This window comes from Beta vulgaris, chromosome 9 (assembly GCF_026745355.1).
Source record: "Beta vulgaris subsp. vulgaris cultivar EL10 chromosome 9, EL10.2, whole genome shotgun sequence".
Classification (NCBI taxonomy): Eukaryota; Viridiplantae; Streptophyta; class Magnoliopsida; order Caryophyllales; family Amaranthaceae; genus Beta; species Beta vulgaris.
Window position 1 is genome coordinate 25884238 of NC_079210.1, and position 24497 is coordinate 25908734.

Sequence of the window (24497 nt, forward strand, 5' to 3'; positions counted from 1 at the left end):
TGACTATTTTCAGTCTTAAGTTTTAATTATTTCTCACTGTTCCCAATTTTAAAGTATGTTTTACAGAAAATAGTCTCACTTGACTGATGACTTATATTACCGATAAAATTTTGTATTTATTTTATGCAAAAGTATTGGGTCAGATCGTCTGACCATAAGTTATGACTTATGGTCAGACGAGCCCAATCCAATAATAAAATTCCTCCCTCTTCCTCCTCTTCTCTTCTTCAACTCTGCAGTAGTGTTCATCAACATCAAGCTATTGTTGTCTCCTGCAATTGTACCTTTTACATCATTAACATCATCGACATCATCATCATCATAACCTTCGTCATCAATTTTGTTACTTCTTTGTCTTCCACATCCAAAAGAGGTTTCTTTGTTATCTCCAAAACTTATGTCTTTCTCATCATCATCATCATGACATGGAGCATCAATATCATGTAAAATTTCTTCAGGGTAATCCTTGAATGATGTTATGTAATACTCATTATCATCATGTAGGAGATTAATATCATAATTACATCCAAAGACCAAATCGTCCCTATCACCGATACCTTCGAGCAACATCTCATTATCATCATCTTGATCGTAATTATTGAGGGGTTTTTTTAGATGATTTATGTGAAAGCCTTTTTTCAGAAATATTTAGAGGTAAGTTACTTTCATTTAAAGGCAACTTACTTTCATTTAGAGGTAACTTACTTTCATTTAAACGTAAGTTACTTTCATTTAGAGGTAAGTTACTTTCATTTAGAGGTAACTTACTTTCATTTAGAGGTAACTTACTTTCATTTAGTGGTAAGTTGCTTTCATTTAGAAGTAAGTTGCTTTCATTTAAAACTTATTTTATTTCATTTACTTGAGTTTTATTATCAGTTAGAATAAAACACGTAAATGAAACAATAAGATAAGTAACTGAACTTAGAAGACATCCATATTAGTTTCTGGACATTTTGTTAATGGAGCAATTCACCTGTTTCATAGAATATAGCAGATTACTATCTACAATCCCTCTGACCATGCTCTTTATAAGTGAAGTATGATATTTGCAAGTTAGGTACCTGACTTTTCAGTTAATAGCAATATCTTTTTAAGTTAATATAATTAATGTTCCATCACCATACTCTAACTGAAAAAAATGAAGACTAACTGAAAAAAATTAGAAACTAATTGGAAAAAATGAAGACCAACTGAATCCCAAGTGCTTCTAACTGAAGTGGTCCGACCAGTTGTATTGTGTCAGACGAGTCTGACACAATACCTTCTCTTATTTTATTTTATCTCTTCCTACTCGTATGATTTTCTCCCTCATTCATCCCTTGCCAACCCTCCTTGCTCCCCTCCCCTGCCACCCCTTTTTATTCCCCACCGGCATTCACCACCACCTCGATCCACCCCAGCAACAACCCCTGTCTCCCGTGCCTTCATCACTCGCCTCCACAACCCAACCAAATCTACCTTCTCACAAGCTTGTCATTAGCCCGAACTTATGAGCATCTATAGCCCTTGGTTCCTAGACATTTTGCGAGGGCATTAGCAGCAATAGCAATGGAAAATTAGAGATGAAATCTATCAAGAGAACTATAACTAAGATAATGAAACTGAATATAGATGCTTTTTTTAAGATGGAAGAGCAAGACTAGATAAAACTGGTATCTAAGAAGTGAAGCGCAATGGGGAAGTCGAAAAGAGGACAGTTGAAGGTGTAACACTTTGTCCTTATGCGGAATTAAAATCAAAGAATAAACAACTATAAACAATAAATAACAGATAGCGACAATATTGCCGAGACGAATATGTCACTCTAAAAGGTTAAATAAAACACAGGCATCATTCTAATAAAAAGAAATATAACCAAGGTCACAAAAATTCAAAACATCCGAAGAAGTAAAAGAAACCTCCACAAAACCCAAACATAGTAAATTAAATGTCAAAACTCATCGCAACAAACACAACCGCAAAATCCTTCCAACCTACTTAACATATGAAGCTAAAAGACTTCGTGTCATCCACTAAAACAAAAATAAGAAACTTAGACAAATTTCGTATCCTCACATCCTGAGCCCAAATTGTGATCAATCTAGCTTTCAACTTCATTAGCAAAAGTATATAAGGCAACAAATAATCCACAATCATTAAGGAGTAACTAATCGTTCTCCCATAACAAATAAAATCAAGATTGCATTAGAAGTAAGATTTAATAGTCAATAAATCAACACATCATTGCAGCATGAATACACTAACAAGTTAATGACGATTCTAATTAATCTTACCCATAAAAAACCAACTAATAGAACATAAGTTACCTGAACAAAGAGAGAATAATCAACCAATCAAATATTAATTACTCAAAAATATATTAAACACCAAATAAAGTATAATATAACATGTTTTGAGAAAGAGCAGAAAGTTAGTGGATCGCTAACCACCCACTTCCTAAGGTTTGCCAAATCGCAACCTGCAAATAGCCTATGGGTTTATGATCCATACTGCATGTGTCTAAGAATCACCAAACTCCTGATACGGGGTAGTATCCAGCTCAGTACCTCCCGACCTCTCATACGACAACAATTTTACCAGGTAAATCCCTAGATCGCAACCTAGGTGGTTGACATATTTTTCATCGAGGATTATATCTATCCCACCGGATACTTACACCTCAAAATAACAAAATCATAAATCCATCCAAATAATTTGTCAAATCAAAATATCAATATGAATTCTCAAATGGTCTTATACCCCAAATCTACAGAAAAACTGGGATCCCAATCCGAATAGTTAAATTCATTATATAAACTTCTCTCTTCTCATCAAAAGTATAATAACATCAAAATTCTCAAAATAAAACCAAGTCTCATAAAATGGTTTCTAAAACATAGATTTCATAAGCCTTCATAAACACAGTATATACATCATAATCCAACAACAACAGCAATAATACTTAAACTTACACATACATCTTCATATATATATATATATATATATATATATATATATATAATATTATATATATATAATATATATATATATATATATATATATATATATAGGTAAGATCATGTGAGAAAGGAAATTAGGTGAGAAATGAGAAAGAATTACTGCCCTCAGATTAGATACTATCAATAGCCAAGATTTAAAAACTAATGTTAAGCTTAAATTACCTTTTTTTCATCCTTTCCATGCAAAACCTAATTTTCTCTCTCCTCTCTTCTCATTCTTCCAAAAACGTCGTACATTCAAGATCAACTTAAAGCACTTATCTCCTACTGCAGGTCTCTCCTGTCATCTCCTTTTATCAAGAAATTTCATGGAATCCATTACCCCATCGCGTGAAGGTTAGTTTATTTTCTTGAATTTGTATGCTTCTCTCTTTTTTGAAATTTGTTTACAGTATAAGGAGAACAAATCTGAAATTTTGAAGTTGCGAAAATTTAATCAAATTTGGCTTGAAAATTTCAGGCAACAACTTAACTTACATTGGATTTGTATTTTTTATTTCTGTTTTTTGCCTTTTCGTGAAATTATGATATAATTTTGAAGTTTTGAAGTTGGGAGAATGTAACTATGAGGAAATTTAGAACATGCGAGTATATTGCCATGACAATTGTGTATTACAGTCCTAGTATTCCATCCTTATATCTTCTTGAAAAATAATATAACTGAAAGAACTGCAGTAAAAAAATTTTTGTTCTTATATATTCTAAAACTATACTATAAGATCGAAAACCATTATATGATATAATTTTGACAATACTTTGATTCAACTGTGTTTAACACATGTGAATGAGCTCTTGGGAAGTTTATTAATGTTCTTATTATACGACTTGTTTAGAGTTATATAAAGTAATAATTAGAGTTATATACACTCTTGATCAGAGTTATATCGTAATACTAACTTATTTCCTTTGATACTAATTACAATTATGGCAACACTTCTTTAGAGTTATACGAACTAGTAGTTAGAGTTATATGAAATAATTATTACAGTTTAGGAATTGTACAATCACTTCTTTAGAGTTATAAGAAATAGTCATTAGGGTTATGCCAACACTTGTTCAGAGTTATAGACATTACTAATTAGATTTATAGGGGTATTTGAGTAGTCGTAAGAGTTATAATTATAGTTATAACATTACTTGTTATGTACATTCTAATTAGAAGAGTTATAGGAGTATTTGATAAGAGTTATAGGAATTACTAATTAAAGTTATAGGAGTATTTGACATGTCATAAGAGATGTAATTATAGTTATGTCATTTCTTGTTATGTACGTTCTAATTAGAGTTATATGAATTACTAATTAGAGTTACAAGAGTATTTGACTAATCATAAGAATTACTAATTATAGTTATGGCATTACTTGTTATGTACTTCTAATTAAAGGTATCATAATACTAACTTATTTTCCTTTGATATTAATTACAATTATGGCAACACTTCTTTAGAGTTATACGAATGAGTAGTTAGAGTTATATGAAATAATTCTTACAATAATGCTGACACATGGCAACACTTTTTAACAAGAGAACTAGTTGTTTAGAGTTGTAGGAAGTAGTAGTTAAGAATTACATTAATAATTGTTAAGAGTTATAAGAAGTACTAATTAGAATTATAAAAACATATCAATGCTTGTTTAGAGTTATAGGAAGTACTAATTAGATTTTGGCAATATTTGTATAGAGTTAGTTGTTGGCAGTAGTAGTTACGAGTCATATCAATGCTTGTTTAGAGTTATAGGGATACTACTTAAAAGTTACAACACGTCTTCTTTAGAGTTACAACAAGTCTTGTTTAAAGTTACTAATTACATTTATGCAAAGTATTAATTAGAGTTACAACAACTTTTGCTTAGAACTATAGTTAACGATAACTAGATATATATGGTAAAATTGTTGTAGTTATAGGAACTGATTATGTATCGACTTTTAAATTCTAGGTAACTTTTATGCTTTCTGGATGTTGAAAAAGCTTTTAAAAATAGTTTTAGGAAAGGCCAATTTTATGAAACCTCTTTTCTAGCCTGATTTAATTAATAGAATTAATCAATTATATTGATTAGTTTTATTAATAAAATATCTTTTACAAAAATAATCTTTTCCCAAACTGTTTTAAAATATATTTTTTATCTAACTATTTTGATAAAAATCTTTTATAATAAAAATCTTTTAGAAACCTACTAACTATTTTCTAATATCTTTTAGAGACCTACTAACTTGAGGAAACCTAATTACAATACAACTACCTAAACCTACCTACCATATATAATAGAACCATCTCACGAAATAATGGAGGATCACTCGACGAAACCAAAGCACACCACTCACATCCTAAAAAATCACTCGACTCACAAAACTCCCAACTAACTAACTAACTCATAACCATGGCCCAACACTCATAAAACAGGGCAAACCTCCAATACTAGCTCACAAATCCCTCCTACACACTCCTACCTTTAAAGTTTCATAAATCTCCAGCTGCTAATCATCAACTAACACTCATCATCATATCTAAAGCAGAATCCTAAATCCTACGTAGCAAGCTCATATTCACCAAGCAAATGTAGAGCACAACCAAATCAAAGTTATCACATAGGGTGTCCATGTGTACAATTCTGCACGGGTCATATATGGAAATCAATCAATTACTTCAATCAAGCATTTAACATTTAAGGAATCAAATCAATTTTAAAAAATTCGGTTATGTTAATAATATAGAAATCAATCAATTACTTCAATCAAGCATGTAACATGTAAGGAAACAAATCAATTAGAAAAAATTGTTTGTGTTAGTAATATAGATAGCAATCAATTACTTAAATCAAGCATTTAACATTTAAATGATCCAATTCAATTACCAAAATCGGTTACTCCCAAAAAATCATTGCCTAATTTAAGTTAAATCAACGTAATATTTTTTATATTCCATGATTTCTAGCCTAAATCAACTAAATTGAAAAAGTGCAATTAATTGTGTGCTTATGTGCTAAAATCACGGACTAGATATACATAGAATGAAATCATTTGTTTCATTCATAATTGGCAATGCAATACAATTACATACTTTTTTGCCAAGTCTAGTGGTGTCAGAAACAGAACTGACCGCTGGGTCAACCTAATTCTGACTTGACTTGAACATGGTTCGACCTGTGAGGGTTAGTCCCCAGACCTGACCGAAACCTGACGTAGGATTACCTAGACCTGAGCGGCACCTGACAAAATTATATGCTGACCTGACCAGACAGACTTGCATTCAAATTCGAACCCGACCATACTCAACCAAATGTTACTAAAATTCAATTATTTTTTTATATCTATAAAATCATTTAAATATATAAATTTATAAATTTATAAATTTTCTTACATTTAATAATTAATTGAATAAATAACATTTAATTTAAGAGTTATAATATCTCAAATTCTCATAACACTATACTAGACAACAACATATGAGCTTATAAAAAATCTGCAATTATAATAAATTATACAAAAAATCAAGATTTAGTGAAATTACATAAAAATCACACAAAAAATAAATGTGGAATTATATAAAATTACACAAAAGTCAATAAATCTAGGACGAAATTGAACAATATTACACAAAAACAAAATTAATCAGCACAAAAATTAACAAATTAAACTAAAAAATGAAAAAAAATCTTGAAAGAAAACTAAATCTGGCCGGAATCGAGGGACGGTATTTGAGAAGAGAAGCAAATTGATGTTGGCGGTGGTGAGGAGGTGACGAAAAAAAAGTTTACAATTACGACGAAGAACGAAGATCGACGACAACAAGCGAAGACCGACGACGACGAGCGAATACCGAGGACGACGAGCGAATACCGACGACGACGAGCGAATACAAACGACAACGACGAGCCAAATACCGACAACAACGAGCAAAATACCGATGACGACGAGCGAATACCGACGACGACGAGCGAAGATCGACGAAGGATGGAGTGGGAGGGTTAGTGCCGTGGGGTGGTTGAGAGTGTGACGAGAGAGGAATGGGTGGTTGAGGGGGTGGTAGGCTAAGGAGAGAGAATGACAAAAGGAATAGAAGGTGGTTTGATGAGAGAGGCATGGGGATTAGGTTTTAGAAATGAGAGATGGAAGAGTGAAGGGAAATCAGAAATGGGAGATGGGTTTGAGTCTTTGAGAGATTGATGGTTAGATTTTGATCCTTCTCAAATCAAGGGTTCTAATTCATGATCCATGACATTAATCTTTGGCCAATAGGAAAAGAGAATTATCTAGCACATGGATTGATGACTTATCACATGATTGACAATTTTATATTTTTTATAATCTTACTAATTCTTGTTTTGGTTTAGTAACTTCTAACTTTAATAAATAGTCAATTATTTTATTAATTTGAAATTTTGGTTATTTTTATCAAAATTATTATGATTAGTGTTAAGTATTATTTAATTAGATTTATGAATTGAGTTTCTAAATTTTAATTAGACTCTTTATAGCGTTGCTTATACAACTATCAGTCTATTACTCAATTAAGTAATAGTATAATTATATTTACTTAAGTAAACTTATATGTAGTGTTACATTGACATAGATTATCGACTTACAATGATACATTTATTGATCTCGTCCAATAACAACTTGTTTCAATCCAATTACATATTTTTAGTTTCGAAATGCATTTCATATGAAGACTATTAGATAAAATATTGTATTGTTCTTGAATTAGCTTATAATCTATATTGATACATTCGTTAATATTATCTAGTAACAACTTCTTTCAATTATAGTGGAACAAGTTAGTGAGTTACTGAGTTGGTATAATTCTAAGTGAGTAACTGACTAAATGCTAAGTTAACTTATGGTTGCTAACACGTTACTAACTATTAAGTACTTGTTAACTTATTGACTTATGATTGTTATGTTTACCATCACTTATATAAACTATTGTTATAATTATTGTTATTATTGTACAACATATTAACTCTCGTTATAATTACTTAGGCGGTTATGCCTCATATGAACCATTGTTATAAATATATGATTGTCATCTGTTATAATATCATAACATATTAAGAGTCGTGTACTAATTTATAATCAATATAATATTACAATGGTTTTATATTATATTAATACCAGTGTACTACTAAAATGATTAAACATATTGATAAAATAGTTTGTTAATACTTTATCATATATAGTCACAACATAACACATATATACCGTGTTATGTTTGTTATTGTTATTGCTATTATTAGCATTGTCGCTACTATTACTATTAGTATTTATATTGTTATTATTGTTAGTTGGTTATTATACATAATATTAGAACATTTGAAGAGTCATTCTATTCCTTTACTCATTAGAGCGGTTATACACAATTGATTAGTCGAAATAAGAGTTGACTAAGAGAATACACTAAACATCACGATAAAGAATTAGTGTTTTATTAGTTTTTTGTTATCATCCATATATTTGTCGCACACTTACATATGTATATATATGTTGATCTTAATGCTTTTAATAATATGATTCGTTTACAAAATTCATTACAAAATCAAAATGACCCGACAAGGAGTCAACTGAAGTTGAATTAAGGTTCAATAGAAAATGGACCTGATGCTTCACAATAATCAAACTAAGGTCACTAGTGATTCAACCCGAGTACACTTGACTCTACCCAGGCATAGATGAAACCCAAATATGACTTGCACAGACCCGGTTAAAAAGTATCCACTAGCGATCATACCCGATAATGGATCGACTTGTAAATGGAATGTTCAGACCTGCTCGGCACCCGGCAATCTCATGATTCAAATGTGATTGACCCAGTTGAACAAAAACTTGACCAATCATGACCTTGGACATTGACTGACAGAATCCTGATCTGTCCGGGTCTGACCTGGTTTGCCCTGGGTATACCCAGAACCTGTTTGAGAACCTATTTTGACACCACTAGCCAAGTCGGCAAGTGTGTGACAAATTTATTATGGCCTAAATTCACACATTAGCATGGTTATAATATTGTTAATCAACAATAAAACAGGTAATGCAATCACATTATAAAATCTCAGCCCCAAGTTACGCCTAAATTAGTGTTGTTATGGTATGGAATAAGTATTAGGGTGTGAACCGGTATGTCCTTTGTATATAAGCCGGTTCGATTTCCTGCAAGAGAGAACACGTAAACTAGCCTCGAGGGTTGATCCGAGAAACGCCCCTCCGATGCCTAAGTTAGTGATGGGTAAACCGGTAGCTCTCAAGTAGAATATGATTGTGATTGTGAACGTACCTTATGACTAAGATCAACGGGGTATTTATAGGAGCCGGCAAGAGTCCTTGTTCAAGTAGGACTCTACTCCTATTGGTTAGTTGGACGCAAGTATATTCCTTTAGGATATACTTTTAGCCTTTATTGAAGTTTTATCCTTAGGCTCGTAGGCGCCTGTAGATAGAAACTGGATCAAGCCCAGGCCCATGAGTAATGGCCCGGTGAGGGATACCGTCTGGGTATCATAGTGAAATCGGTATGACAAAGTCAACGGTTTTGTAGTAAGCATGCTGACCATGGCGATACTTATTGGTCTAGGTGGACCGGTATGGAACTTAGTCAGCCCCCATACAAGTGTATTTAAGGAATTGAAGATTTTATCGTAAGTTAAGAGAAGATAATTACCATGATTTCATACATTAAAAAAAACAAAGCATTAAGGAGCTGACAAACACAACACATACACACGAGACAAAAGGCAGCATATTAACTAGAACAACAATCACAACAGCTCAACGGAGCGCTGGCTTGCAGCAGCGACAAATATAGTGGAGGAGGGAGAAAAAGAACATGCAACGCCTTAACAACCAACCGTTTTCGGAGCATTTGTGGCAAAACTCCGGTGGATTAGAAATTAAGCAAAGATTTTGTTCAGTGAATAATCTGGAAGATTTAAGATGGTGGGATTGATTGAAATCAGGTGAGAAATTATTTCATGAACTTCATTGAAGCGAGAGAAAGTGGTAACATTCTATAGAATAGACAAAGTATGTTTTCTGGTAAATTTATAACGCTAATACCGAGAATAATCCAAAGTCAGGACAACTAAATGTATCTATTACATTTTATGTTATTTAGGTACATGAGTTGTACACATCAGCATATGCAACTGCAAAGTTAAGTACTCCTATTACATTATGTTAATGTTATTCATCATTTTTGCTAGATAAGAGTGAGGGTAGAGTTAAATGAGTGATGGTAGAGTTGTGACTTCTGATTTAATTAATCATTCATTTATTTATTTATAATAAGTAGTGCCTTTTTTTCCTGGGAGAGAGGATGAGTTAGTCACTTAATCATTCCCAAGATATCAATCATTTTAACATTCAATCGATCATTTTAACGTTCAATCGATCACCTTAAGCATTCAAATATTTTTGTCACAAATAAAGCAATAAGGTCTAGTATACATATATTTGGTGTGTTTTGAATCTGATCATGGTCCACATAATAATGCTAAAAATCAAAAGAAAACTATCATATTTCATATTAAATTATATAAGAAATTTTAAGGAATACTATCTATAAAAAATTTCTTCAATCTACAAACTAATTATATATTTAGTTTTATAATTATCTATTATATCCTAGAAACAAACTAATCAAACAAAATATATCTCGTGCATTATGCACGGGTCAAATCATATAATATCACGATTAATGTTGTATATAAGGAAGTGTTCCAAAACCTATGATTTAGTTTTTACAATTTGTAAAAGTCGAAAATATATGCTTAGATTTTGTACTTCGTTTTCCCTTGGACCCCTTCTTTGTAAAAGTATTCCAAGCTTAGAGCATATGCTTGGAACATCTTATGCCACTAGGGTGGCGAAATTTTATGGCCTATGCCTGGGTTGTTCGCTACAAGGGGTTTTCGGAGACCCTCAATTTGTTTCAGAAGCTTCATTGGATCAAGGAAGACGGATCCGCTAAGGGGAAGGGAGCCTGGAAGAAAAGGAGATCCCGAGCTGATGAACTTGAGGGCGTGGCGGTTGGATGTCCCTATATACGAAGGCGGGTAAGCTGACGGTGTACCCGAAACTCAGATCTCTCAAACACTGGAGAAAGAGGTTTTTCTGGGTACATGTCCCGGCCGATTTTCTCCTGCGTCGTCAGTGGACCAAGCCACGTTCCCGAATGGAACACATACCCGATCGTAGTTTAATGTACCGGGAAAGAGAGGCCTTCCACTTCTTCGGGGCCTCGTCGATTCCGGCTCTGAGAGGTATCAAAAACATACCGGTTCCGAGCATATGGCTGCCTCTTGCCACCTATGTTTTTAGTAATCCGGCCCTGTCCGCCTTAGGCTTCTGCAATACTGAGCCGCATGGTGGGTTGATATTGTTTTTGTTAAGCCGTTGTGCGCCTTATTTGCTATAATACTTTCTTTCGCTGATTGTTTGACATGCATTATATTTTCTTTTTTGCAGGCTGGGAACACTTGATCCGCGAGGCGTTGCACGTAGACCTAAATAATCAACCCATCAGTAATATGCCGCCCAAACCTGCTTGTCGTTTCACCTCCATCCCCTCTAGCGTGGGAGGCCGGGGAGGCATGCAAGGGAGCGGGCCCGGTAGGAACTCGAGCCCGGAAGAGGAGGCGAGGGATGTCATGCCCCTTGGCCTGCGCAAATCTACGCTCCTTCCTCAGAAGAGGAAGACTGAGACCTCGTTCGGGATGCGAGGGAGCCTAAAGAGGCGAAGAAAGCGCCGGCTAAAGTTGCAGCCGAGAAGGGGGTGCAGGATCCCAAAGGCCTGATGAAGGGCCGTGTTGAGGAGGTCGGCACCTCTTCATTGCGTCCCATTATTGACAAGCAGCTTACTTTGCCCGAGATGGTGCCTGGGTTAGAGCACTTTGCCCGGCCTCGCAAGGTTGGCTTCCTGGAGCATTCTAAGCTTGCAGTTCCGGAGGTGCTAAAAAAGCGATGGTGTCGGTCTCCTGTGAAGGACGATGAGCTCTTTCAGCACAAGCTCAACGTTCTTGACGATGAGTCCTTGCTGCTAGACCGCCCACTGGAGGGCGGTAACCTTGGTTACCGTATTCTAAAGCCCATGCACCTTAAGTATGACATTTCGGTGGACGAAGTCCAAACAGTGGCTGCTGTGCATGCGCGCAATTTGGCTGTGGTAAGTATGCAGTATGTGTACAAGTTAAATGTCGGCTTTTGCTCCTTTTTTATTTGTACTAACGGTTTCCTTGTTGCTCTTTGAAGGCGGCCCAATCCGGAAGGAGCTCTGTGACCTTTACCGGTATTTTCAGACCTCCTACTTTAACGAACTGGAGGCCCATAAGACTTTGAAGGGCCAAATGGCCGTAAAGGAGCAGGAGTTGAAGGTAGCTCTGGATGAGGTGAAGGCCGCTCAGGATGCCGAGAAGAAGGCCGACGAAACCTTGACCAAGGCCTTAGCCGATCATTCCTTGGTATTGGCAAACAAGGATGACGAGATTCGCCTCCTCAGGAAGAGCAAATTGCTGATGCTAAGTACCGGGAAAACGAGGCCGTTGGGGAATACCAAAAGTTTATGGACTTCGTATCTCGTCTGGCCAATCGGTACAACGGCGGTTGGGCAGCGGCGATGAGGTGTACTAGCATGCTCTTCCCGACCTGGATTGGTACCAAGTGGAAGAGGCTCATAGCCGCCGGGACTTCGAGCTCTTGGTCGAGGGCGAGATCCTTGACTTTGGGGTCACTGAGGCCGACATAGCCAATGCCGACCCTCGGTTTGAATTCGAAGATGCCCAGGTTCAGGAGGCTGACACCACAGTCAACACTATTGAAGAGCCAGTGATTGTGGTTGACGATCCTGTACGAGGAGCCCAAGGAATAGGCCGTTAGCTTTTCTTCTCGTTTTTTGTTTTCTTTCTTTTTGCTTTTGCGGTTTTGCCGCCTGTGGCGGATCGCTTAGTTTGTTAGGGCTGTAATTCTTCATGAAATTAATGAAAATACCTTATGTTGCCCAACTTTAGTGTCGTCTCAATTTGATGTTTATTAAAAGAAATAGTCCGGCAGATCCTCTAAAGTCATTGACCGGCTATGCCCTCTAATTAGCTCAGCAGATTCATTAAGGTCATTGACTGGTGAATTGTTAGCGTATATTTATTTTATCCGGCAGATCCACGAGGGTCATTGATCGGTTTGGTACTTGATTAACTCAGCAGACCCACTAGGGTCATTGACTGGTTAAATTTTATTTTATTCGGCAGATCCACGAAGGTCATTGACCAGTTAGGCAATTTAATTAACTCAACAGATCCACTAAGGTCATTGACTGGTTAACTATTTATTTTATCTGACAGATCCAAGATGGTCATTGACCGGTTACGCCATTTAATTAACTGAGCAGATCCACTAAGGTCATTGACTGGTTAACTTTTTATTTTCTCCGGCAGATCTACGAAGGTCATTGACCGGTTTGGCTTGGGCAGCTAGGAAACTTGATGTCTGTAGGAAACAGCTATTCCCGGTTGCACCGGATTTGTTGTCTATAACAATGTAAGAAAGAATTCTAATAATAAGTAAATCGTACTGGCAACAATGCCTGATTATTATCTAGTCTTAACTATACATAGTATTTCTTGAGGACACTAGCGTTCCAACTGTTTTTCAGCAGCTTGCCCGACATGTCTTCGAGCCGATATGATCTGGGAACGATCTCCTCTTTCACCAAGTAGGGGCCCTCCCAATTGGCTGTGAGTTTTCCGTCTACATGCACTTTCCCGATTGCTATTATACGCCTGAGTACGATATCTCCCTTCAAAATTGGCCGACTTCGTACTCGCTTGTTTTAGGCCTTGCTAATCCGGTCTTTATATGCGGCCGACTTGAGTTCAGCAACTAGCCTGACACTAGTGGAAAAAACCTCTTTTGCTACTTTACAAATGCCTGGGTTGTTTTAACAACCCGAGCATTTGACAAGTTTTTGGAAAATTAAAAAGAAAAATTCACAAATGCTCGGGTTTTTAAAAATAACCCGAGCATTTGACTAATCTAATACTTTTTTTGGTGAAAGGAATTTAATACTTGAAAGTTGAAACGCAAACTCTACAACTATTTCCCCTGTAATCTCTGTTCTCTCTCTCTTTCCCTTAACTCTCGATCTGCTTCTCTTTCTCTCTCTTCGCCTCTTCACTTACTCTCGATCTGCTTCTCCGAATGCATGTCCAGGTAATTTCTTCCAATTTTTATTGCTGTATATTAGTTTTATTGTTGTATTTTAGGTTTTTTTTTGGTTTTCTGGATTTAGGGATTATTTTAGGGTTTTCTTTATTCTATAAGGTTTGTTCGCGTCATCGACCATTGTTGCCGCCCTCGAGTAGCCGTTGCCTCTCTCGAACGCCGGCGACGTTCTCATCAAATTTCCAGGTTTTTTCTGCAACCACTTATACATATTTTTTGCCCTAATCTTGCTGTAAATATTGTAAGCATGAGAAAAATTAGAATATTTAGTGTTTGTGTAACTGATACATGTCTTGCATTTGCACTAATTTCACGTCCTTCTACTTTTAAATTACAAATTTTGATTTCCTTTAGTTTTGAATTTCATCAGACACACTTGCAGGTTGAGGGTTTTCATCAATCTCATATGGAGGTTCCCGTCACAGCCAACCTACACCCGTTAGATTCGTTAGAGCGGGCCTCATCATATTCGAAGGACTGTTGGCCTTCACCGTGATCCTGGGCCCAGTCAAAACGGATGAACTCATCCAACTTGGCAGCAAGCTCAGACTCGAAGGAATCAATGTCTTGGTGGACATCATGATAACCATTACCGGCCATTTGACCTTTTCTGTATCACGTAAGTTTCCACATCATTTTTCTTACTGCTAAATCAAATTGCATAGACTTCGTGAAATAACATCAACAACAAACAAAGTATGCATGACAAGATGCATTGGCTAATAACATGGTTGCTACTAGGCAGTAAAATGATGATTTTTGTTCATAGCTTGTTCTTCTTGTAGATTCTATTGTTTTTACAGTTATCAATAGTTTAGTGTTCCAGTTCATCTGGGCTAATTTGCGATTATAAAATTAATGATTTTATCATTTGGTACAGGTTAGAGATTTTGCTGTAATGGTACTTTAGAATCTTTGACGGTTTGGAATCATGAATTTCATAATCATTTTAAATCATGAGAGACAAAGTAGTGTGAGACTAATTTTTGTTGTCAAGTGTACGAATTTTGTAACAGCCGTATTTTTAAGCTTGTTTTAAATTAAGTAATTGTGTTTATTAATTTAACTAAGTTTTATATCAATAAGAGATCATTTGATAATTATATTATTATATTCTTAGTTGTGTTGTGGAAATTTTTGGAATTTGAAATGTTTTGGAAATTTGATAATCAAATTCCAGATTTTTTTTTAAAGAAAGGAAAATCAAAATTTTTTCCTGGCATATGTGGGAGAGTGCCACCTTTCTCCTTGTTGTCAAAATTCTCAATTTCCTTCAATCAATAAAGGAAGCCCTAACCCCAAACTATTTTCTCTCTCCCGGTGAGAACTCAAAACCCCAAAAAAAAAACCCCAATTCTCTCTCTCCTTCTCTCGGGTCCTGCCGATACCCCACCGACGAATGACGGCCGGACTTATTGCCGTCGTCGTCGCGCTGCTGCTGTTGTTGTTCTAGCGGTGCTGCCGCTATTGTTGTTGGTTCTTTAAAGTTCAATTTTCTCTCTCCTCTGTTATCTCTCTTTTCCTAGCGTCTGTGTTGTTGTCGCCGGTGTTCGACCGAAATTTCGGCACCGTCGATGCTACTATTTTCGGTGCTATTTGCCGGCGAGTTGTCGCCGTTGTCTTAGGGTGCTGCTGTCGTGGTTGGCCGTGCGGTGGTGTGGGTTGTTCTTAAATTCGTTTCTCTCCTCTGTTCAATTGTTGCTGCTATTGGGTTATAATCCTATCTCCAAAATCAGAATCTTATTCGATTGAAGGTAAAAGATGAACTTTTTGTCTCTTTAATTTAAGATTTGATATGGTCTAAGTTTTTTTTTTTCAACAACTGAAAGTATGAACTTTGAGTAAATTGTTTTTAAACTAGTATTGGTTTAATAACTAAGATAATATAGTTCAAGAACTTAGTAAACTATAATCTGCAGATCTATCAATTATTTTGGTAAAGTTAAAGATTGTATCTTTTCTTTAAGTTAACGGATTGAATTAAGGATTATTCTCTGTATTGGTATTTCTTAAGTTATTTATGAAATCAGGTTTCAGTAAATTATGTGGTTTAATATATCTTCTGTAAATTAGAGTGGAAACTAGAATTATGAGGTGTCATTGAAAATGTGAGTTGGTTAGGAATCGAAATGGTTTGCATATAAGGGTTGTATTAGTTTATAGAAGAGTTTAGAAAGTTTGAGAATGAATGATAATTGTTGTTATTGTTGTATTGAGGTGATTGTTATTGGAGAATGCTTTTGAGAAGTATATGACTCAAGCTAAGATGAAGGTCAATGTTATGATTCTTGGAGGTTGCATATAATTGGTTTTGGTTTATCTTGAAGTGATCATCGTTGAGGTAACTTTTATGTTCAGCGAAAAGTATTTACATGCCCGTATATGTGTTGGATATTATTTTCGATTTCGTGTATCGTTATAGTCATGGCCATGGTTATAGATGCATATTTATAAGTTAATTGTGAATTGATATTTGATGGTTATGAAAGAATAATACTTTTGTTATGTTATTGGAATTGTTCGGAAACTATAAAGTATTCTAGAAATGTGATTTGAGTATGATAATGGGAAAATGTTTTCGAAATGTTTTAGCTGGCTTAGTTTATAAACTGAGATGAAGAGTGGGCAAGGTACAGGTGGAGTAAAATGATTCGTATATGAGTTAAGACCAGATAAGGTCGAATATTATGTTAAGTTATGTTATAAGCCTGTACTTGCCAGCGATTTATGTAATGTGATTAAGCTATGCCTGCGATATATTTAAAAGACGAATTATTTCCGAACCATTACCAAGTTGCTTCTGATATGAGAAATGTTTACGAACCAAAATCGTTTTGACGGGCTGAAGTAAAGTTACTGAGTTTTTCGCTCATTTTAGTTTTGTTTTTGTCTTGTATTTCCTTCTGTAATTTGCAGGTTTGTATTGGGAGCTCGTAATGGATCGAAAGTAAAGAGTTGATTATTGAATTGTAAATATATTAGTGATTCGAAGTTAGATATGGAATATAAGTTGTTGAATATTAAGTTCTCATTTGGTGTTTAAGTATTATATTGTGTTGGGAATTGTAGTAAGGTATTCTGTAGTCTGTATTTGGTTTTGGAGTTATTTTTGTTGTGGGCCCTGACCCACAGGTCCAGGATCGTTTTAAGGTTTATGTTTCCGATGCGAGTAATTATTAATTCGAGGTTATTAAGCATTGATTGTGATTAGTGAATGTTAAGTATGATTAGCTAACAGTTCGGAAGTGCGGGCTGTTACAAATTTTCAATGATATTAAGCCTGCTTAGGTGAACCTTTTTAGGCTGGAAACTGATAGCATGGGTGAGAAATCTAGTTTCGAACATGGTTATATGAATGAGGAAGTAGTGGAATGACCCTGTGCCACCTCAATTTAAGGGTATTCAATATACGCACGAAATTCAGGATAATTCAGGGTGTTTCCACACATCCATCTCAATATCCATCTCAAGTTTTATTAAATCCACATTTATAAGTTGATCCACTAATGGGTTTTTGACTAGTAAATCTTTCTATTTTGCAAAAGGATCCGGATATTACTAATTCTGTAGCCTCTTTCATTTAAAAAAAAAGGTCCGAAAGAAGTATAAATCCTTTCATACATGTTGGGGTATCCTGAACACCAATGATAGTTGATAAAATCCCCGAACAGTTTGTGTATTTCTCGATACAACCTTTTATTCTGGTATTGGAGGTGGATACATGGCTATGAAAAATATGTTTGAGATAATGGGCTGCGAGGGGATCATCGCCATCTATTTTAGCAGATCTGCAATTACTCATGTAGACTATCGGGGGAGTACAGGATGCAAGTTCCTCTGGAGATTGACAGGCATAACTTAGAGGTGTGCAGTACAGAATGCTTGGCTATTGCACTTTATGGGTTTTGCTTTTGTTCTGTGTTTTAATGTGATACACATTTTCAGACTATCAAGCCTTGTGGACGCATCAATGCGTGCATGACTGTTGGAAGAGATACTTTATACTTGTATGGGGGCAGGATGGAGGTCAAAGATCGTGAAATTACACTAGATGATCTGTACACACTTAATCTCAGCAAACTGGATGAATGGAAGTGCATACTACCAGTAAGTTTTATCCTTCCTTTCTTATATCTTTTAGATTAGTAAATCATTTTATGGATACTGTTTGTCAACTAGTAAGCTGGTGTAGCAGGCATATTATCTTCTTCTGCTTGTGTGCTTAGAGGGTCAATGCTTCTTTTAGTGCGGAATTTTATGAAATGTCCCCCTCCATCTTTCCCCCTTCTTATGATGGTTTATGAACGATTCTTTTAGTTGATAACTTCATTTCATGAGATATAGGACGTATGTAATGCAGTCAGCGCTCTAAAAAAGTTACTCTCTTTGAAAATGTGTGCATTCTATTGAATATGATATTGATCTCAACTCCCTTCATTCAATTGAATGTATCAGGTTTTTGATGTAAGTCTCTCTAAGCTGTTTACTGTGTACCTTCTATCCACGTATCATACATAATGTTTATGAGAACACAGAAGGGTATTACTAGAATTTCTATTTCAATTAACATACATTGGAACTTGGATTATCTTCAAATTTTGATGTATACTAGTGTAATTTTTCCTGTCTGCCTTTTTGGCTTGGGTACAGTGCTTTCTTATTTACAGCTTGACTTCCCAAAAGTAGAACCCAACTGAGATAGTATCCACACTGAAGGGGTGAGGGGATTGTCATTTTATGTTTTAACTGGAAATTTTAACACACGATGTATTCTTTGCTCTGTTGTTTCGTGTTTCTATTGCTCAATGTACGTGTTATCCCAGTGTTTGCTTTTAAAAAGACTCTAAAATTGTGTGCAGGAGCTGATGTCAATATAGCAGATATTGATGGTGAAAGTGCTTTTCACTGTGCTGCAACTTTCTAGAGCTGAATACATTGTGAGGACAGTAGGACACATAATTTAATACTACTTACAGAGCACAATGAACTCTAGGTGCAATTAGGTTTTTATTCCAAATTAGAGGTGGGCTTCCCGTGTTGATTGTGATCGATTAGATGCAGCTTAATTGTGGATAGTTTGATGCCTTGTTTTAGAATTTGTCCCTTTCCTGTTCTGCGATGGCCAACTTATTATTGTTCGATTTTACAGCTTTCAGGATGAAATATTTCAGAAGTTTAATTTTGACACTGAGTGGGTTGTTAAACTGATATCAAGAATAAAAAATGACGAGGATATACCAATTGAAGGAGATACCATAGTTAAACAGGTTATTACAGGCTAATACATTTCCTCTTTTCTTTATACATGAACCACTATACTGACTTCGTCTAACTTCTCTGTCATTGATGAAGCTTCGTCTTTGCAAATAAACGCGGAGAAGTATTTCTTTAACATCAAGAAGAGCCTGGTTGAGTTTGATGAAGTCTTAGAGGTATGCTAAATGACAATTTTATGCTTGACATGTTGTCTGCGACTTGTAATACTTTCATATACATAATCCAGGGCTTACGCACCAAATGTCCACAACTTACGAATTGTTTATGTTGTGTCAAGGATCATGTTTAGCTATGTAGCTTTTGTGTCCGTTGTTAAGTGGATTTGAGTGAGGCCAATCTTATTCAAGAATCATATGCTAGTAATTCTGGAAACAAGGCTGGATTTTGATAATTTAAACTTAGTGTATGAAGCTGATGTCTTTTCTATAGTTCTATGATTCTATCTTCAAATAGCCTTTTTGGTCCTTTCATGTGCAGGTGACTCAATAACGTGAGTACAACCACAAGGTGTTGTATGATATTAGTATATCGCTTTTTTTCTTTTAGTCTGAGTTTGATACCTTGTTCTGACACGGTGAAGCAGGGATGGGAGATATAGAGTGATCATCAATTTCTTGCGGCATTACCGTGGAGATTTGTACTATATCTTGTATTTATGAACAAAAATATTAGAAATGAAACTTTTATCTACATGTAAATGATTGTCCATCAATTTAGGATAAAAAAAGCAAAAAAAAATTTTTTTTTTTAAAATTTCTAGGGGATCAAATGCTCCGGTTTTTAAGATAAAACCGGAGCATTTGCAAAAGTCTCAAATGCTCGGGCGATGTTTGCTACGCGTCAAATACGGAGCATTTGTGGCCTAAAAAACCGGAGCATTTGAGGTTTTTTCTACTAGTGTGACTTCTGGCAGAAGGTCCAGATCCTCCTTGTGTAGTTTTTCATTCAACTCTCGACCATGGTTCAGGATCCGCCAGTTGGGCAGACCTACTTCGACCGGCAGTACCGCTTTTGCCCCAAAGGCTAAACTGAAGGGAGTTTCGCCGGTAGCTTCTTTTTCTGTGGTTGTATTGGACCATAATACAACCAGAATCGTGTTTGCCCAGGCGCCTTTCAGATCGTCGAGTCTCTTTTTCAATGCGTTAAGGATCTGCTTGTTAGCGACCTCTGCCTGCCCATTGCTCTAAGGATGGCATATTGACGAGTAGGCGAATTTTATGCCGTATGGTCTTAGGAAGTCCCTTGTGGGCAATCGAACTGGACGCCGTGATCCATGACAATTCCCATGGGGATCCCGAACCTGGTAATGACATTCTACCAGATGAACTTTTTTACCTGATTGGTCGTTATCTCTGCGGTTGGCTCCGCCTCAATCCATTTTGTGAACAATCCATTTTGTGAAGAAATAATCGATACCCACAATTAAGAACTTCCTTCCCCCGGATGCCGGTGTGAAAGGTCCTATGATGTCCATCCCCCACTGAGCGAAAGGGATTGGGTTGAGGATTGGTTGCAGATCATTTGCCGGTTGGTTTATCACCGGACCTTTATATTGCTGCGATTTTTGAGCAAAACCGCAGCAATACGTTTATTTTTTATTAAAAAAGTACAACGTATTGCTGCGGTTTTGGCTAGAAACCGCAGCAATAGGTCATGGAAGAGTAAAAAAAATTTTTTTTTGGCTTTTCGCAATTAAATTTGAAAGGTAAAACCATACAACTAACCCACCAAATTTGCAGACAAATTCAAGATGGAATGACATGAATCTCATTAATATATGAGATGAATTTCATTAATATATAAAGGTAAAAGAACTAGTTACAACTTAATGACTAATTAAAAAAATAATAATAAAAACAAAAATATATTAAAAAATAAAGAAATTGATTTAAAAACGAAAAAAATAAAAAAAAATCTTAAACAAAAAGATCTCTAAACACAAATAACAGATTTTTTTTTAAAAAAAGGAAAATCCTAAAATAAAAATTTACTGATCTGAACATACGAAAAAAAACAAAAAAAACTATTCATGGCGCCGGTAAACCGGATCTTGTCCTCGAACGAACGGAGCCGATGAAGCGCGAAGACCACTAATCAGCGACGTACGGTGAACGAACAACGAGGAGAAAGAGGAACGCGAATCGGAATCACGAACGAACGATGAACGAACGAACGAAGATGTTGCGCGAAGACCACGACGAAATCACCGACGAACCTGAATAGTGAGGAAAGTGAACCCTCTACAACCGGCGGTCTTGATGAAAGGCAACGCTACAGCGGCGAAAGTGCGCGAAAGAGAAGGAGTGAGAGGAAAGAGAAAGATCAGTGAGAGGAAAGAGAAGGAGTGAGATCTGAAGGGTGAGAGAAGCGTGGAGTGAGACTGAAGAGTAGGCGTGAGATCTGAAGAGTGAGAGGAAGAAAAGGAGTGAGAGAGGCGCGAGAATAAAACCCTAAGTGACATCCTTGTCACGTCTTTTATACTTTTTTTAAAAATATTTTTTAATGATATTGCTGCGGTTTTTATCAAGAACCGCAACAATATATTAAAATATTATTTTTTAATATTATTGTAATATATTGCTGCGGTTTTTGTCAAGAACCGCAACAATATGTTTGGTCAAATAGTCAACTTTTTTCAGAAATTTTTTTGATGACACCATATTGCTGCGGTTTTAGGTCGAAACCGCAGCAGTATCTTTATTTTATATTTTACCTTTTTTTTAACATGATATATTGCTGCGTATGGATAAAACCGCAGCAATACCACCGCAGCAATAAGCAATTATTCTACTAGTGTACGCACCTTAGGAGAGGGAGTGAGAAACCCTTTTTATACAACTGACCCTGGAAGATGCAATACCAGGGTGAGTCTCTCTTAAGCTTCTTGGCCGCCATCGTATCCTCGGGGAGAGTCCCTGCCAGCTTATAAGCCAGTATGTCGTCGTACCATTATGTGCTCTAACTTATGATGTTCATGGTGGGTGAGGGGTTGTCGATGCTCCTCTCCGCCAGTGTCTCTACCATCACGCTCCGCTTCTTGTCGCTGGTACTAGAACTTACTAGCTTAGATAGGGCATCTGCTGCCATGTTCTCCGCTCTCGGCTCTAGCTGGACCTCGAAGCTCTACAACCCGGCTGTCATGCTCTTAACCTTACTCAGATATTTTGCAGGGCTCTCGTGCTTCATATGTGCCTACGATCTGACTGGATATCAGCTGGGAGTCTGTGATCATCAGAATCTTTTTGGCACCAGCCGCAATGCTCAGATTAGTCCGGCCAAGGATGCTTCGTATTCTGCCTCATTATTGGATGCCTTGAAAGTAAATCGGACGGCATATTGAAATACTTCCCCTTCTGGGGATGTCATCACCACTCCGGCCCCTGCTCCGCCTTGAGTAGCTGAGCCGTCAAAGGCTATGTGCCAGATGCCGGCTGCTTCTGATGTTTCCGTGTAGGTTGTTTTGACGATGAAGTATGCCAATGCTTGGGCCTTAATGGCGGTGCGAGGCCGGTACTCGATGTCGAATTCTGATAGTTCGATTGCCCATTTTAGCAGCCTACCGGTCATGTCGAGTTTGTGAAGGGCCTTTTCATAAGGCTGATTAGTGAGGACCTGGACGGTATGTGAGTCGAAGTATGGTCTCAGCTTTCTTGCCGCGATGAGTACGACATATGCCATCTTCTCCAACAATTCATACCTTTGTTCCTCCCCGGATAGGACATGGCTTATAAAATATATGGGGCTTTGCTGCCCGTGCCTCTCTACCAGTAAGACAGCCGCTACTGTCTTCTCGGACAACGAGACGTATAATTGCAACTTGTCCATAAGTTACGGCCGGGTTATCGTTGGTAGCTTCTTGAAGTGCTCCTTAACTCCCTCAAAAGCCTGTCTCCACTCATTCCCTCATTCGAACTTTTTATTACCTCTAAGGATCTTGAAGAACCTAGTGAGGGCCGCCATTCTTCCTGTTAACTTCTGGATGTCCCGGATGCTCTTAGGCTCCGGGAGGTCGCTGATGGCCTTAATCTTGTCGTGGTTGGCGTCTATGCCCCGTTCGCTCACCATGAAGCCCAGGAACTTTACGGACCTGACCCCGAATACACACTTCTTGGGGGCTCAGCTTCATCTGGTGCTGCCGAATATACCCTTCCTTAGTGAGGCTCTTTACAATGCTGTCGTCGACGTATACTTCTACATTGCGGCCTTTTTGGTGCTCGAAGATTTTGTCTACCAGCTTTTGATAAGTAGCACCGGCATTCTTGAGTCCAAAAGGCATTACCTTGTAGGCATACACTCCTACATCCGTGATAAATGCCGCTTTGTCTCTGTCAGATTCTAGCAAGCTGATCTGATGATACCCGGAGAAGGCATCCATAAAGCTTAGCAAGGTGTGGCCGCTAGTGGAGTCGACTAGCTGGTCAATCCTGGGCAAGGGGTAGCAGTCTTTGGGGAATGCCTTGTTGAGGTCGGTAAAGTCCACGCACATCCGCCAGGACCCATTGGCCTTTTTGACCATTACCACATTGGCCATCCATTCTGGATAATCACATGGTTCGATGAAATCTGCCGCTAGCAATTTATCAACCTCTTCCTTGATGGCTGCATTCTTTTCGGAAGAGAAATTCCTCTTCTTTTGTTTTACTCGTCTCACGTCCTCGTTAACGTTCAGCCGTTGGACCATAAATGCTGGATCAATTCCCGGCATCTGATCTGTAGAGAAGGCGAAGATGTCTGCATGATCTCGAAGGAGGGTGATCAGGTTGATCTTGACCTCTACTAGCCAAGTCTGTTCCAATCTTTACTGTTCTTTTCGGCCTTTCCAGCTCTAGGCTTACTTCCTCTGTCTCATCTTCCAGGCTAGGTCGCGGCTGATCTGCCGGCCTTCCCTCAAAGTTTTCCATTGACAAATTGACAGGCTAAAGTCGTATCACCTTATCAAAAGTAATCCTAAGTCCTCTAACAAATAGTAGTCAGGGAAGTAGGGTCGAATCCACAGAGAAACAGTGTTCT

At 36.9% G+C, this 24497-nt stretch overlaps 1 protein-coding gene and 1 long non-coding RNA gene across 2 annotated transcripts; both read left to right on the forward strand.

Moving 5' to 3' along the window:
- The first annotated feature begins 15393 nt into the window (after positions 1-15393).
- LOC130590108 (uncharacterized) lies at positions 15394-17296 on the forward strand. Its single transcript, XR_008967774.1, has 3 exons — positions 15394-15964; positions 16428-16551; positions 17127-17296. It is a non-coding gene; the product is annotated as an uncharacterized LOC130590108 (long non-coding RNA).
- Positions 17297-17644: 348 nt separating this feature from the next.
- Positions 17645-18728, forward strand: LOC125493091 (uncharacterized). Its single transcript, XM_048635807.2, has 3 exons — positions 17645-18074; positions 18156-18317; positions 18666-18728. Exons 1-3 carry the CDS (start codon positions 18036-18038, stop codon positions 18726-18728), a joined length of 264 nt encoding a protein of 87 aa, XP_048491764.1. The 5' UTR covers positions 17645-18035.
- The last annotated feature ends 5769 nt before the right edge of the window (positions 18729-24497 follow it).